Source organism: Fringilla coelebs, assembly GCF_963513975.1.
Source record: "Fringilla coelebs genome assembly, chromosome: 29".
NCBI lineage: Eukaryota > Metazoa > Chordata > Aves > Passeriformes > Fringillidae > Fringilla > Fringilla coelebs.
Window position 1 is genome coordinate 3,528,251 of NC_140055.1, and position 16,169 is coordinate 3,544,419.

Sequence of the window (16,169 nt, forward strand, 5' to 3'; positions counted from 1 at the left end):
TCCAGGACAAGCCATGGTTCTTAGCTGCAGAGTAGAGCACGTTCTTCACTTCTGGTCTCGTCCTGACTGGGCCAAGGGCTACCACATGAGCAATTTCTTGCTTGATCTGGGCAAAGGCTTGCTGTTGCTCAGGGCTCCAGTGGAACTCGTTCTTCTTGCAGGTGACCAGGTAAAGAGGGCTCACAATCTGACTGTACTTGGGAATGTGCATCCTCCAAAAGTCTATGGCACCCAGGAAAGCTTGTGTTTCTTTCTTGCTAGTTGGTGGAGACATAGCGGTGATCTTGTTGATGACCTCAGTGGGAATCTGACGCCGTCTATCTTGCCACTTTACTCCCAGGAACTGGATCTCTCGGGCAGGTCTCTTGACTTTGCTCTTCTTGATGGCGCAACCGGCTTCTAGCAGAATCTGGATGATTTTCTTTCTTTCCTCAAACACTTCCACTGCTGTGTTCTCTCACACAATGATGTCATCAATGTATTGCAGATGTTCTTGAGCCTCACCCTTTTCCAGTGCAGTCTGGATCAGTCTATGGCAGATGGTAGGGCTGTGCTTCTACCCCTGGGGCAGTCGGTTCTAGGTGTACTGCACGCCCCTCCAGGTGAAAGCAAACTGAGGCCTGCATTCTGCTGCCAGAGGAATGGAGAAAAACGTATTAGCAATGTCAACAGTGGTGTACCATTTTGCTGCCTTGGAGTCCAGCTCATACTGGAGTTCCAGCATGTCCGGCACAGCAACGCTCAGCGGTGGAGTCACTTCGTTCAAGCCATGATAGTCTACAGTCAATCTCTATTCCTTGTCAGACTTGCGCACAGGCCAGATGGGACTGATGAAGTGTGAGTGGGTCTTGCTGACCCCCCTTTGGCTCTCTAGCTCATGAATCATTTTGTGGATGGGGATCACCGCATCTCGATTCGTCCAATACTGCCGGCGGTGCACCGTCGAGGTGGCAGTTGGCACTTGTTACTCTTCCACATTCGGGAGACCGACTGCAGATGGGTTTTCTGACAATCTAGGCAAGGTGTTCAACTGCTTAATGTTCTCTGCCTCTACAGCAGCTATGCCAAATGCTCATCTGAGTCTTTTTGGGTCTTCGTAATAGCTATTCCGGAGGAAGTCTATGCCTAGAATACACGGGGCCTCTGGGTCAGTCACAATGGGATGTTTCTTCCAGTCTTTCTCAGTCAGGCTCATCTCGGCTTCCAGAAGGGTTCAATTGCTGTGATCTCCTTGTCACCCCAGCAATGGAAACAGGTTCCACCCCCACATGTCCCGATAGTATCAGGGTACACTGCGCACCAGTATCAACTAAAGCATCATATTTTTGTGGTTCTGATGTGCCAGGCCATCAGATCTACACCGTCCAGAAAATCTGATTTTCTTGTGCCTCTCCCTGGCTAGAGGCAGGGCCTCTCTAACCCTGGTTATTATTTCTTTCCTGGGCATACATGGTAGAAGTACCCTCAAGGGGATCTGACATATCATACTCAGCAGCTCGGTCATGAGAGGTAGAGGCTACCTTCCCTTTACTGGAGTTCTCTCAGTTAGTGTTTCTCTCCCTGAGTTGACGCACCCGTGCTGCCAGGACAGAAGTGGGTTTTCTATCTTACCTTCCTATATCTTCTCCATGGTCCCACCTAAAGAACCACAGGTCAGCCCGTGGGGTGTACCCTCTCTCTCTAGCTGGAGAACGTTGGGCTCTGAATCTGGGGCTTGTCACTCACACTGGTGCAATGTGGGGATTGTTCCTTCTCACTGGCTCTTTCATCTCTCTCATCTCTTCTCTGAGTTCTTGGACTATGGCAGAGACATGAGCCTGCATGGAGCCATTGATCATACTTTCATAATTCCTAAGCTTATTTGCAACAGAACTCACTGTCTCTCGGTTGGTATCAGCATTAATTGTGGCAATGAAGGTGGTGTATTGAGATGGCCCTAGATTTGCCAGACTCCACAGCATTTGCCCTGTGCATCTGACCTGGTCATTATCGTGCTGTCCATCCCTCCCAAAGAGTCCCTCCAATACTGCCACTTCTCTTAGTTGTTGGATCCCTTCCTCAAGAGTCTTCCAGTGCATTCTATGGTGCTGCTCCTGCATTCTTTCCCTGTGGACAAACCTCTCTCTGACACTTATTAAAAGCCACTCCCAGAGGGAAAGGGACCCTGGCTCGCTTACAAGAATTTGATTGATACCTGAGTCCTGAGTCAAGGGTCCCAGATACTTTGCTTCACCACCATCCAGCTGGACACCTGTACCCATGAGATCCCAGACCCAAAGAAGCCAGGTTGTATAAGCTTCACGTCCCCGTTGTACAACATCTTTGTGCAGATTACGGAGACTTTCGTACGTCAGGGACTCAGTGATGATTGCAACCTCTGTCTCCCCTGTGGGTTGTGAGGGCCCTCCCCTATCTGGGTGCTCTGCTTTTGTCTTTGATCTCTTTGTTTCTACAGGGGCAACTGCTGCTGGCTGTGATGGCCTCTGCAGTTCAGCTGGAACCTGGACAGTTGTAACATCTGTGGGTTCTGCTGCTGCACTATTAGACTCTCCCTCTTCAAGGCAGGGGGAGGGCTTCTCACCAGCTGGGGAAGTGTATTTCTTCAGCATCTGGCCCCTCTCACGTATCTCCTTCACTAGACCCCTCATCCAATCTGGGTAGTTCACATCTGGGGTGGGCTGTGGGGTAGGGTCAGGCTCTGGGGCAGCAGCAGACCTAGACTCTGGTGGCATGTTAAGTTCTGGGGTAGGCGTCAGGGTAGTTATCCAGGTTAGTCCCCCCTTTTCTCTAAATGCTAAATAGAACAGGCCTATCAGCAACACCAGCCACTGTATGATATCATTAATATTTAGAGTGGATCTGATCTCTTAAAAAACTGGTGAGATGGACTCAAAAAGATGTTAAAGGGTTGGAAGAAGATTTCCCCCGGTGTCATTTCCTTACAGAAGGTGGCATTATTAAAGTAACCCCAAAAACATACAGTTAGTGTGTGATAGCTGTGAATCCATGTGCCTGCTTTCCAGAAGAAGTTAAAAATCTATTAATTTCTCACCTTATTCACCTATAAGAAAAAACGGATAATAGCTACAATGGCTTTGGTTATAGGACTCATGTTTAGATAAGGGCCTACAAATGGGAGAAATACAGCTACAATCACGTGCCATCCAAACCAGGGTACGCTGTACTACATGGTGTCGCCTAGCAAGGTTTCTATAGCCACACACACAAAAAATAGATTATTCAAGAACTGTTATTCTCTTTTTGTTTATGTGCCCTCGTGCCCCACATTGGGCACCAAAATCTGTCTTGGTTTGGAAAGACAGGTGCCTGCTAAAGGAGACAGGAGCCTCTCCTGAAATGGAGAATGCAAACCCTCCCCACCCCTCTGAATTGGTATGAATAAGGGGCTCTCAGGCAAAAAATATGGGAGCAGGAAATAACAGTTCTTTAATAGGGAAGGGAAAAAAAAAAAGGATAAAATAAAACAATGCAATACACTAGAACAACACTGACAGAGCCAGAACACAACCTGACTCCCTGTTGGTCAGGGTGTTGGTAGCAGTTCCGTTGGAAAAGGGCTGCCATCCTCCTGGAGTGTCAGGCATGGTTCTGTTGGAGCAGGGGGTTCCTGTAGGAAAGGGGTATATTCCTCCTCTGCAGATCCGTGGAAGTAGAAGCAGCTGCTGTTCCTCTGGGGAGTCCAGTGGAGAAGAGCTGTGCTGGTGTCAGAATCTTCCCAGTTATATCTGGGTTGGAATGCTTGGCTCCTCCCTCTGGGTGGAGCATCTCACAATGGGATGTTATAGTTCTTATCAGTCATGTGGTGACATTCAATAGCCTCTTATCAGCAGATGTCCCCCTGTTGATTATGATCCCTCAGGAAGAGAGATAAGGAGAATTGCCCACTTGACACCAGGCAACTGCCATACAGATGGCAATAGAATACATCTTGCCTTGCAATCTGGAACACCCCTCCCAAATTTTCTTATCTCGCTTTTCCTGATCCTGATTTTCCTGACCCTGCTTTCCCTGATCACGCTTTTCTGATCCCAGTTTTCCCAATCCTGATTTTCCCAATCCCATTTTTCCTTATATTGATTTTCTGGATCCCGATCTTCCTGATCCCGATTTTATTGATCCAGGGAATGCCCCAGGATGTCCCTGGGAATGACCCCCAGGAAGACCCCAGGAATGCCCCAGGCTGTCCCTGAGATGTCCCTGGGCTGTCCCCAAGATCTCACGGAGCTGTGCCCCCGGGATGTCCCCATGATGTCCCCTGTCCCCACAGGAGCAGCTGCGGCGAGTGCAGAGCACCGAGCTGGGCAGAGACAAGGACTGAAGCTGCAGGCTGGGGAAAAGCTTAGAGTGGAGGCTCACCCCTCCTCGTCGCCCGGTTAGCGTCCAGCTCCGCTTCAGTGGGGGGGGCACTTTCCCGGGTAAGATCACCCTGGTCAGCGCCTAAGGAGTCTGTCCCACGCTACGGTGGGGCACAGCTCCTTGTGGTGGACGAGGTCTGCGGCTACAATCAACAGAGAAATAGAGAGCGGACTCCAGCTGCAGGTGCAGACACTTTATTCAGTGCAAATCAAACCCACAACTGGAGACCCCACCCTAAGGCCACAGCAGCTTTTAAAGAGTGAGGTACATAGGGGAGGAGACAAGGATGGACATTTGGGGTAGACCAATGGTAGGACACAGAGAGAGGTGCCCCGGCCTCTGGACCAATCACCTGACGCTCCAGCTAGAAGTTTCTAGAGGGAAGGGAGGGAGCGCCAGGTGACAGACAGGGCATCAGGGAGGGTTTTTTTTAAGGGATACATATGTTGTTATAGGGATATGGGAGGAGTTGGGATTATAGACAGTTGGAAGGAGGGTGGGTGGAGTGAATCAAGCTTGAACCGTTAGTAACAGAGGGGGGAAAACAGAACAACCTAACACAACACAACAAAGGACAAAGAGGAAGAGGGGGGGAGGTCAAAAAAGATGAGGCTGGAGCCATTTTGGAGGAATTTTGGGGCATTTGGGAGTCTCTCACCCCAAAATCTCAACCCAAAATTGATGGATTATGTGGAGGATTTTAGGGTGATTTTGAAGATATTTGGGGGCTTCTGAGGGATTTGGGAGATATTGGGGGTGATTTTGGGAGGATTTTGTGGGTGATTTTGTGAGGGCTTTTGAGGAGATTTTGTGCTTATTTTCATGAGATTTTGGGATGATTTCTTTGGGATTTGGAGGGTGGATTTGTGGGAAGATTTAGGCTGATTTTGGGGTCTCACCCCTTTTTTTCCCCACAGATTTCAGGCCCCTCCAGCCCTGTCATGCAGCTCCGGGATGTGAGGAGCGCCCCAGGCCCAGTGCCCTCGCCTCAGGAGAGACCCAAAACCATACGGGTCTTCACCAAGGACATGATCTGGGAGCTTGTGTGAGGCTCAGGGGGATTTGGGGACCCCAAAAGGGATCTGAAAACCCTCAGGGACTAAGAAGGGATTTGGGCTCTCAGGGGGGAATTTGGACCCAGAAGGGAATTGGAGACTTGGAGAGGATTTGTGGACCCAGGTGGGATTTGGGGACTCAGGGGGAATTTGGGGACTTGGGAATTTGGGACCCTGAGGGGATTTGGGGATGTGTAGGGATTTGGTGATTCAGATGGGATGTGGGGACACGGGGGACACCAGAAGCTGTCTCCATGTCCCTTATCCTGGTCCGTGTCCTCCAAAATTCCCAGGGATCGACCCCCGGCCTCGCTCATCATCGGCACTGAGGAATTTCAGTGGATCCAGGAGGAGGCTCAGGCTCCGCGGCAGATCGGGGATTGGCTGCAGATCCTCAAATCCCACCAGGATGCGGCTTTTGTGGTCATCTCCCAATTTCCTGAGCCACAATTTCCCGGGAATGACCCCAGCAGTGTCCCTGTCCCGCAGGAGGCCTGGGAATGTCCCCAGCAGTGTCCCCAGCAGTGTCCCCAGCAGTGTCCCTGTCCTGCAGGAGGCCCGGGAATGTCCCCAGCAGTGTCCCCAGCAGTGTCTCTGTCCCACAGCAGGAGCGCAGCCGGGCCCGCAGCACAGAGCAGCAGGAGCTGCGGTAGGCGCAGCTGGGATGATGCTGAATTAGGAGGATGAGATGCGATGGCTCAACTCGGTATAGCCAGAACTTTTACCTTTTTCCTTGCCTTTCCCCCACTTTCCCTCCCTTTCCCCTTTTTTCCCTTTTTCCTTTCCCATTTCTGCTTTTCCAATTCCCTTACCCCATTTCCATTCCTACATCCCGCAGCTCCTGCTGACCACCTGCTGCAGCTCCATCCTGGACAGGCAGGAGAAGCTCCAGGGTTCCCTTTTCCCTTCCCCATTCCCATTTCCCATTCCCATTTCCCATTCCTATTTCCATTCCCATGTCCCACAGCTCCTGCTGCCTGCCTGCTGCAGCTCCATCCCTGACAGGCAGCTGGCGGAGAGGCGGCAGATCCAGGGGGAGCTGCAGGTAGAGGAGCAGCGCCTGGCACAGCTCATGGACAGCGAGCGGGAGAAGGAGCTGCAGCTGGAGGAGGAGCTGGAGTGCTGCAGGAAGCAGGAGCTCATCAGATCCATGCTTCTCTTTTCCTTTTCCCTTTTCCTCTTCTCTTTCCCTTTTTACTTTTCCCTTCTTTTTCCTTATCCCCTACCCTTATCTCTTTTTCCTTCCCCTGTCCTTTTTTCCCTCTTCTTCCTCTTCCCTTACCTCTTTCTCTTTTTCCTTACCCTTTTCTGCCCTTTCCCTTCTTTTTTCTTTCTCGCTTTTCCCTTCTTTTCCATTTCCCCTTCCCTCTTTTGCCTTTCCCTTTCACCTTTTCTCTTTCCCCTTTTCCTCTTTTTTCCTCCTTTTCTCCCCTTTTTCCTCCTTTCCCTTTTCCCTCCTTTCTCCTTTCCTTTTTCTCTCTTTCCCCTTCCCCTTTTCTCTTTTTTCTTTTTCTTTACTTTCCCTTTCTTTTCCCTCTTTCCCCTTCTCTTCCCTTTCCCCTTCTCTTCCCTGTCCCCTTTCCCTTTCCCCGCCTTTCCCTTTCACCACCACATACACTCCACAATACTGGAACCACAACTTTTCCATTTCCAAATTCTCAAATTCCCAAATTCCCAAATAATATCAAAATACTTCCCAAATTCCCAGCAATAAGCTGGAGGTGCTCCAGCAGATAGAGCCGTGCCAGGAGCAGTGGGTGCTGAGGGCTGGGCAGAAATTCCAGGAGGGCCAGAGGTTCCTGGAGCACCTGGAGCAGATGAAGAGGGAAGATCACAAGGTCGGAGATTCCCGTTGTGAATCTGGGAATCAGGAATTTGGGAATTTGGATTGGAAGGGTTGGGAAGAGCTTGGGGGCAGCACGGGGCAGGATCAGGCCTCTGGTGGCCTTGGGGATGTGGCGGCATCAGTGGGTGGGGACACTGAGCTGCTGGGGATGGCACGGGGTTCGGACACCCCATGACCATCCCGGCACTCACAGCGCGATGGCAGCTGGGCCCCTTCCCGATGATCCAGGACCACCACTGAAATCCCTCCTTTCCACAGACCCCACCGCAGGGTCTCTGCTCCCCCGCCATCCCGGGGTCTCCCCTCTGCCGTTTCACTCCCTCCATGCTCGGGGCTCCCCAGTGGGGTCCCAGTCCTCCCATCCCGGCCCCTTCCACCCACTGCCCCCCAGCCCCTCTGGCCTTGACCCTGACAGCCCCGACGGCACCAGCAGAGGCTGCCGAGCTCCTGCAGGATGAGACGTTCCTCCGGCAGCGCCAGCTGAGCGGGGCCCGGCTCCCTCACGCTGTCCTTGCCTGCAGCACTCAGGCTCCAGCAGCCCCGGGCTGCTCCTTCGGGATGTGCCGATCACTCCCAGAGTGCTGCCCTTTGTCGGGAATGAGCCCAGGAGCACCCAAATCATCCCCAAGGCCTGGGCCGCTGATGCTGTTGAGTCAGGGATGAAAAGAAAGTCTCCAGTCTTCAGGTGGATCAGAAGGCTCAAGAAGAATCTTTTTAGCAAGAAGCAGTGAACTTTATAGTCTCACACGCTAAGTGGGACTGGATTGGTCTCAAAGTAGAAAACATCTCACAATATTGATGCCTATGAATGGCACGCTGTGAAGAACCATAACTATAAACAATGGTTAGAGAAAGAATGATAAGAATTGTTTGAATTCTTTTGTCTAAGATTCCCAGGCTAAGCCTGGGAGGAATCTTCTCTGTTCTTTCTTTGACTGAACTGAGAATACCCACAATTCCCCCTATTCATTTAAAGGAGGAGGTGGATCCTGAGAGATCCCTTGCAGGAAAGAGAACAAACACAGCTCCAGAGGTTTACCAGCTATCCATCAAAACCTCAATCAAAATTGGCTCAGAATGGTTGAAGACATCTCATAGTATACATTTTCTACCATTACATTCTTTTTATAAACTATAGTATTAATAACAAAACATTGTTAGTCTGCTCATAACAGAGGCAGTCTTAACTCATCAACACCCATATCCCAGTGTGAATAGATGCCCACAGGACAGAGAAGAAGGTATTAATAAACACGTGCACAAAATCAGATCGGCCAAATTTGACAAGATGAGTAACATCTGTTTGCCACAGCTGCAAGGCCTTTAGGCCTCTGGGGTATATCCCAGCCTGTAAGGTGCTGCAGGTCAAGCCTTGGTTGGCACTCATTGAAATTGCTTTCTGCAGAGTGTGTGCACTTTGAAGAATCATGCAAGGCTTTTGGCCTATGTAGTCATGTCCTCAATGAACAGCTCAAGTGATCTAAATGAACTCAGTTTGAATTGCATCCCCAAAGTTTTCAAAACAATTGTGTGTGTCTGCTGCATAAACAGAATTTGACCAAATTCAGACGTTTATAAATAATCGAACCCACAGCCAAATTAAAAAAATTTGACAAAGATTTATTTGATCGATAACAAATTATAATTAAAAATCCGCCACAGCCAAGACAGCGTCAACTCTGGAATTTTGGTGCTGGGTGAACCTGGATCCAACTGACAGAGTGCCAGCGTTTCCCCGGTGGTTCACCCCGACTGTCTCATACAGACAGCTTATATCCCCCATATTCCACCTGAGGCCGGAATGACAGAATGTCCCTTGTGTTCATTCATAAGTAGAGCTAGATCATATAGATGCAAAAGCCAGTCCAGGTGTCCCAATGACTGTCTGACCTCCTCCAGGACAGTCTTTTTCACATGTATTGCTGGGTCCGTAGGGATGCAAAAAGCCAGTCTCTATGTCTATATGGCCCTCTTCCACATGTAATCGAGTGGTGCCCGGTATTTAGGATGACAGCTGTAATCTGGTATTTGGGATGACAGCTGTAATCTGCTCCTGGTGGTGGTCCTCCTGACAGGCTTAAGCATCTCTGGGAAGTCGACTTTCATGGTCCGGGAAGGCTTCATTCTTAGGGTGACGGACTTGATATTATCATTAGCATTGTCCGGGAACGAATTGAATAGAAATAGGATTCTGCTCCCAGCCAGGGTGGTCAAGGACATGTGTTGGATTCTTACAATATTTCATACACACATATATACGAATAGCATGAATTAAATATATATATATATATATATATATATATATATATATATATATATATATATATATATATACATACCCCAATCCCTCCCCATTCATTTCACCAATTTAATTAATGCTGGTAATTTTTCAAATTTTTAATTTTCTACATCTACCCATCACCACTGGGGGTTCCCCACAGATGGAGTACCCTTTTATACTATTCGGTATTCCCCTTGTTGGATACCCTGATATACTACATAATTCACTCCTGTTATAAATGATTGACTCCGCAGCCAAATTTAAAAAAAATTGACAAAGATTTATTATACAAATTGTCAAAAAATCCCCCACAGCCAAGACAGCGTGAACTCTGGAATTTTGCACTGCGTGAACCTGGATCCGACTGACAGAGTGCCAGCGTTTCCCCGGAGGATCACCCCGATCGTAGTACAGCCCGCTTATATACCCTATATTTTCCCTGAGGCCTGAATAACACAGGATGTCCCTTGTGTTTCTTCATATGTAGAGTTAGAACATAGGGATGCAAAAGTCAGTCCCGGTACTTCTACAATCATCTAGGTCCTTCCTGGATGTTCTTTTCACATGGATAACCAAGTCAGTACGGATACAAAAGGCGTGCCTCGATGTCTGTATAGCTTTGATGTCTGTGTAGCTTTCTTTCACACGTACTTGGGTGGTGCCGGAAAAACTGATGTAATCTGCTCCTGGCATCCTTCTCTTGAATAGTAGAGGAAGACGACATTCATGGCCCCGTTCATGGCCCGGGAAGGCTTCATTCTTAGCCTAAATACTTGATATTACCTTTAGCGTGTTCCGGGGCCTGATTGAATAGAAATGGGACTATGCTCTTGGCCGTAGTGGTCAAGGGCATGTGGTAGATTAATGCAATATTTTATATATAGACATATTTACTTATAGCATGCATTTACCATACATCTATAACAATGGGGAGCACCTGAGCATGGAATGGGTTGGGGGTACCCAGGGGAGAGGAAAATGGAAAGTAGGGGGTGCAGGGAAGGGTGGGGTGGCTGTAGGGGATGGAGGAGTTGGGCTGTGCCCCCCCTGACACTTTTCTTTTTCCTGGAAGAGAAGAGGCTGTGCTGAGAGTCAGATGCGAAAGGGGGAGGTCCTGTCTTGGGGGGATCCTGTCCCAGGGGTGGCACATCCTGGGGATCCCTGTCAATGCAAAGGTGGGGCCCAGCCATGGCCCAGCCCCACTGCACAGGGATGGCCATTGCCCAATCCTGCTCTGCCCAGCCCCAGGTGGCAGCCAGCACCTCAGGGTCCCCCCTGCCCCCTTGCCTTTGATTCTGGCAGCTTTAGAGCTGCTACAGAGGTGAGAATTCTGCAGGGGAAGAAGGCCTGCCTGTGGTTTGCTCAGCTCTGCAAGAAGCACAAACCGCAAAGGGAGCCCAAGCAGTGGCTCTGGGAGGGCCTTTGATGGTTTTCAGAGCAGGGCTAGATGGAAAACCCCCATGCAGGGGCAGCTGTGAGGGAACCAATCCAGAAAGGCAGGAATTGATCATTTTGTCCCTTTGCCCAAGGGACTGAGAGAGACCCAGAGCTACTGCAAATCCTACAACCATCTGCTCAACAGCCTGACCTGGACCCTCCTACTCCTGCCTGCCTTCCTGTGGGTGGACAGTGGCCGGATGCCCCTCTCCCACCACAGTCGCTCTCTCACTGCCATCCACACCTGGATGGGGAGAGAAAATTGAGCAAACAGTTCCTGGGTTGAGACAGGGACCAAGAGAGATCACTCATCAAATCCTGATATGGGTAAAACTGCCTGGGATTTAGAGATATGAATTGAATTTTTTGTTGACAAAATCAGAGCAGGGTATGGAGAAGGGAAAAAAACCCTTCAATACACCTTCCCCCTGTTATGAATGACTATGTAGTCACTGGCTTTCACTATTATACTGGGTTTTGCAAAATATTTTGGTATAATTCAGTTTGTAATCATTTTTTAACTGTTTTAGATACACTACAAATTGGCAGCCTTTTTACCCTAACCCTGAGCACAATATATATTTTAGCGTGATAAATATATTATAGTTTAGGCTCTCCCAAAATATCAAGATAGAGACAATGTGCTGTGTATTACAACATTAACTGTTAAAGAAGTAGCTAATGGCTTTGTTTGTGTAACTAAGGGACAATGGTGGGAAAAACTCAGATAATTGTGTGAAATAGCTAATGTTGATTTAATGTGGAGGATCTCATCTGTATGAGAAGAACACATTGAAACGTAGCAAGAAAATAAACAGCAAAAAAGAGAGACTGCAAAGTGGGATTTGCCACTGACCCTTCGGTCATCAAGAATTGTCAAACCACAGAACAGGGGGGCCTTGTGAGCACATAAAACATATAAAATTTAATCTGCAGTATGGTGTGTACATTATGAAAATGAATCAAGGATCAAACCAAGCAAAAGAATTCCAATAACATGTAAACTGGAAAGAATGTTTGAATATGTTTAACCCTCCTGAGTGTGTATTTAACCAAAACGATGAAATGATGTGTAGGAAGAATTGTTGTAGTTAACAGTGTGCCTCTGGCAGCTGCCAAGCACCCAGCCCGCTATTTAATGACCCTTTTATTTGTTATTAAACACTTAAAAATTTTAAAGATTGAGCCTTGTTTCTCACAGAGTTTGACCAAAAAACTGAATTTTGTGTACAATAAGAGAGAAAAACCTCATGTGAATCCCCAGCACTGGGAGGGGGAATGAGGAGCCCCTTGGGGTGCTGGGAAGAGGAAGAAGAGACCCATGATGGGAACCGATGCCCTTCAGTGCCCCCCAGTGTCCCCAGTGTCACTACACATTCTCATAGTCATAGGGATCCGGATGTCCCTTGTAGAATCCTGATCGCTCCACATTGGTCACCTGTGGATCCTGAGGTGGGGCAGGGCTGGGGGACACCCATGAGGGCCCTGAGAGTGACACTGGTCGTGGGCACCTGGCCGGGCAGTGACACCTGTAGGTGACATGGCCCAGTGTAACCCACTGCACTCACCCCCTGCACACTTGGTCCCCACAAGGTGGGTGTTGAGCACAGCCCCCTCATCTGGGGTTCCTGTGGGGATAAGGGGGGCTCTGGGTGGTGCCTGGGGAGGGGGAAAGGAGAGTCCCATCCCAAGCCCCCCACTCACCTGTCCTGGGGCTTCCTGGCAGCTGCAAGGAAAAGGGGAGGGGTTGACTGAGGGGTCTCTGGGACCCCTGACCCTTCCTGGGACCTCAGCAGCTCCAACCACCCATGGACCCCCAAATCACTACTGCAGCCCCAATTCCCACTGGATCCCGGATCTCTGCCCCCACTCAGGGGCCTGCCCCTCACTCCAGGACCCCCATCCCCCCCCATTATCACCCACCCCGGTGGTACCACCAGTGACAGCCCCCGATGACAGCCAGGAGCAGGAGCAGGAACAGGAGGGTCCTGCTGACATTCACAGCCACTGCTGGAGACAGAGGGGGACACACCCTGGGGGCCCTGAACACCCCGGTGACCCCGTGTGACCCCACCTGTGACCCAGAGTTTGCCAGGGGTCACCTCCAGGGCCAGCCCAAGGCTGAGTGCCCAGAACACGCGGTGCCCATCCTGTCCCAGCTGGTTGGTGGCCACACACTGGTAGGTGCCCGAATGTCCCACATCGATGTCCCCGAGCTCCAGGAGGGGACCCCGGGCCACCTCCTGCCTGTTGTGCAGCCAGGTGAAGGTGACAGGGGCTGAGCCCACCTGCACTGAGCAGTGCAGGGTCACGTTGTCACCGGCACGCACCGGGTGTGAAAGGGGACCGGGGGAGATGGTGGCATTGGCAACGGGCACTGCGGGGACACAGAAAGGGCTGAAGGCACAGGGCGTGGCTGGCAGCTGGTGTGGTGGGATAGGGACGGGGGAGGGATGGTTGTGGTGGGGGATGTCGGGGATGGGGTCACATCAGGGATGGGTGAGAGGACACAGGGCAGAGGTGGAAAGACATTAGAAAAGTGTCTTGGGGGTGTGGAGGTGCCCAGGCAGGGGACTCGAGGGGGCTCTGGGCGCTCCCCGTGCCCATCCCCGCACTCACTGCGCACCGTGACGTGGAGCCAGGTGCTGCTCTTCCGCACGGTCCCGTCCTTGGAGCGCACCTGGCAGCTGTAATTCCCCGAGTGGGAGACCCCCACAGCAGGCACCAGCAGCTGCGGGGAAACCTGCGGATCCCCAACCACCTGCCTGTCCTGGCAGAACACGTGCAGGAGGGGGGCTGGGGGCTGCAGGGGGCTGGGGGTGCTGAGGCAGCTGAGAGTCAGGGGGGACCCCTGGGTGGGCTCGGGGGGACCCTCCAGCACCGGCACCGAGAAGAGCTCTGGGAAGGAGAGGGGAGGAGGATTTGTGAGCCCGAGTCCCTGGGGAGAAGCTGTGGAGGTTTTGGGGTGGCAGCTGTCGGGTGCTCCCTGTGCACGGTCACTGTCACTGGTGCTGACTTCTTTGACCCCCAGTATTTCATCCAGCCCTCGCAGCTGTACCGGCCGCTGTGGTGCAGCTGCAGAGGGGACAGTGATAGCTCGGTCCCATTGGGGAACACCCCCAGTTCTGTCTCCTCCCAGTAGAAGGACACTGAGGTGACTGGGCTGTTCCACTTGCCCCAGCAGCGCAGTGTCACCGTGTCCCCCTCCAGCAGCGCCGGTGCTGGCACCTGCAGCACCAGCAGGTCTGGGGGACAGAGGGGACCTGTCACAGCCGATGGCACCAGGACCCCCTATTGGGTCACAGCCAGAGCACCAGGCATCCCGAGTTCCAAAATGTGGGTCCCTCTACACTGGGATGCTCTGGGATGACCCCAGAGCAGGGGACGGGCTCTGGTTGAGCAGGAGGTGACCCATGGAGCAGAGCCCACCCAGAGCCCTCAGGGTCCCCACGGGTGCCAGGCTGGGGACACCCAAACCCCCCTCACCGTATGAGACGGTCACGGGGGGGCTGCGCCCGGTGTTGGGTCTGTCACACTCGTAGGTGCCACTCTCGGTGACAGTGAGGCAGTCAGGTCCCTGCTGCCACCAGCGGTGCCCGTCCTTGTACCAGGTGGTGGCACCGGTGGTCCCCGAGCCCTGGCAGGTCAGTGTCACCCGGTCCCACAGCACCGCCGGCCTCCAGGGGGGCTGCACGAGGAGCTGGGTGGTCTGGGCACCTGCGGGTGACAGGGGACACCAGCCTGTCAGGGCCAGAGCAGGGCTGGGGACAGCAGGGTGGGGCCATGGCATCCCCTGAGGACTCACCAGCGAGGCTGAGGTTCTGGGCTGGAAGGGAGAAGGGACAGGGCTGGGTGGGGGTGGCACTGCAGGGACAGAGGCACATGGGGAACTGAGTGTGGTGGCTGTCCCCAAACTGTGCCCATGGGGACAGCAGTTCTTGTGAGAAAGTGTTTCTGGGTGGTCCCCAAAAGATTTGGCAAGGCAGGGGGACATGTCTGTGTCACAGCCACCCATGCACCACATCCCTGTGGCACAGACACCTTGGGAACAGGGACACCGAGGCCACCTGGGGCTGAGGCAGAACATGGGGACACTGTGGACACCCTGGGCACAAAAACACCACGCACACAGCCCAGGCTGGCCCAGGTCACCCCCACCAGCTCATGATCCCATCCCCATGATCCCATCCCCATGGCCACATCCTCACCGTTCTTGTCCCCTTCTCTCCCTGCATCCCAGTTCACTTGTCCCTATGCCCAGAGCTACCTGAGCCCAAAGGTGCCAGTCCCCACATTCCTGTCCCCACAGCCCCAGCCCCAAATTCTTGCCCCCTGTTCCTGTCCCAAAGCCACCCTACATCCCCAGTCCCACTAAGGTCCACTGTGGGTAACAGGGACTGGCACTGCTGGCATTGCGGACCTCAGGGCACCCCGCAGCACCCCTGTATCCCCTCCCCTCCCCATCCCCGAGGTGTCAGGCCCATGCCCAGCGCACTCACCCCACAGGAGCAGTGTCACCTTCCCAGCCATTCTGGTGTCCCCAGCCATGTGGACTGGCTGTCACTGGCTGCTGTGGCCACCGCTCCCCTGGCTGGCGGCTCTTCCAATGAAGGGGAAGGAAGCGAGGTCACGTCTTGTCCCCATGTGTGGGTGGCCGTTGATGGGGGCAGGGTGGCCACAAGCTGGGCACAGGATGGGGACAAGGCTGGGTGGGACATGGTGCAACGTAGGGTTCACAGGTTTGGGGGGGTTCAGTGAGTTTAGGGAGCCCGATATGGGTGTCCAGGGAAATGGGGGATCCCAGGGATTGGGTCCATGGGAAATGTGGTCCTGAAGAAGGGAAGTCTCTGGGAATGTGGAGGTGCATGGGAATGGGGGTGCCCAGCATTTGCTTTTGACTAACACAGAGTGTGGAATCTCCCTCAGTGTCCAACAGCTCTATGGGATTGTTCCCTGCCTGCTGGGCACCAACCCAGCCCTAAGAAAGCCTCTTCTTGGGCCACATTTAGGAACGCTCCCCATGTTTCTCATTCCCAACCTGAAACTTGATCGACTTCCCATGGAGGAAGGGGAGAAGCTCTGTCCATCCTTGGGAAAGTGCACAGGAATCTCTGGAAATGTCTTTGTGTGCCTCAGGGTCTGCTTCCCTGAAAAATCCACTTCAGCCTTCCCT

The 16,169-nt window shown here is 52.2% G+C and overlaps 1 protein-coding gene across 1 annotated transcript in view; it reads left to right on the forward strand.

Annotated features, from left to right (window-relative positions):
* Positions 1 to 4,155: 4,155 nt before the first annotated feature.
* Positions 4,156 to 16,169, forward strand: part of LOC311163996 (cilia- and flagella-associated protein 45-like) — a gene marked incomplete at both ends in the record, with an annotated part of 61,450 nt that continues 49,436 nt past the window's right edge. The window contains 4 exon segments of the mRNA XM_084223220.1: positions 4,156 to 4,393; positions 4,456 to 4,511; positions 5,295 to 5,422; positions 5,726 to 5,852. Coding sequence (XP_084079346.1) covers positions 4,156 to 4,393; positions 4,456 to 4,511; positions 5,295 to 5,422; positions 5,726 to 5,852 — 549 coding nt within the window.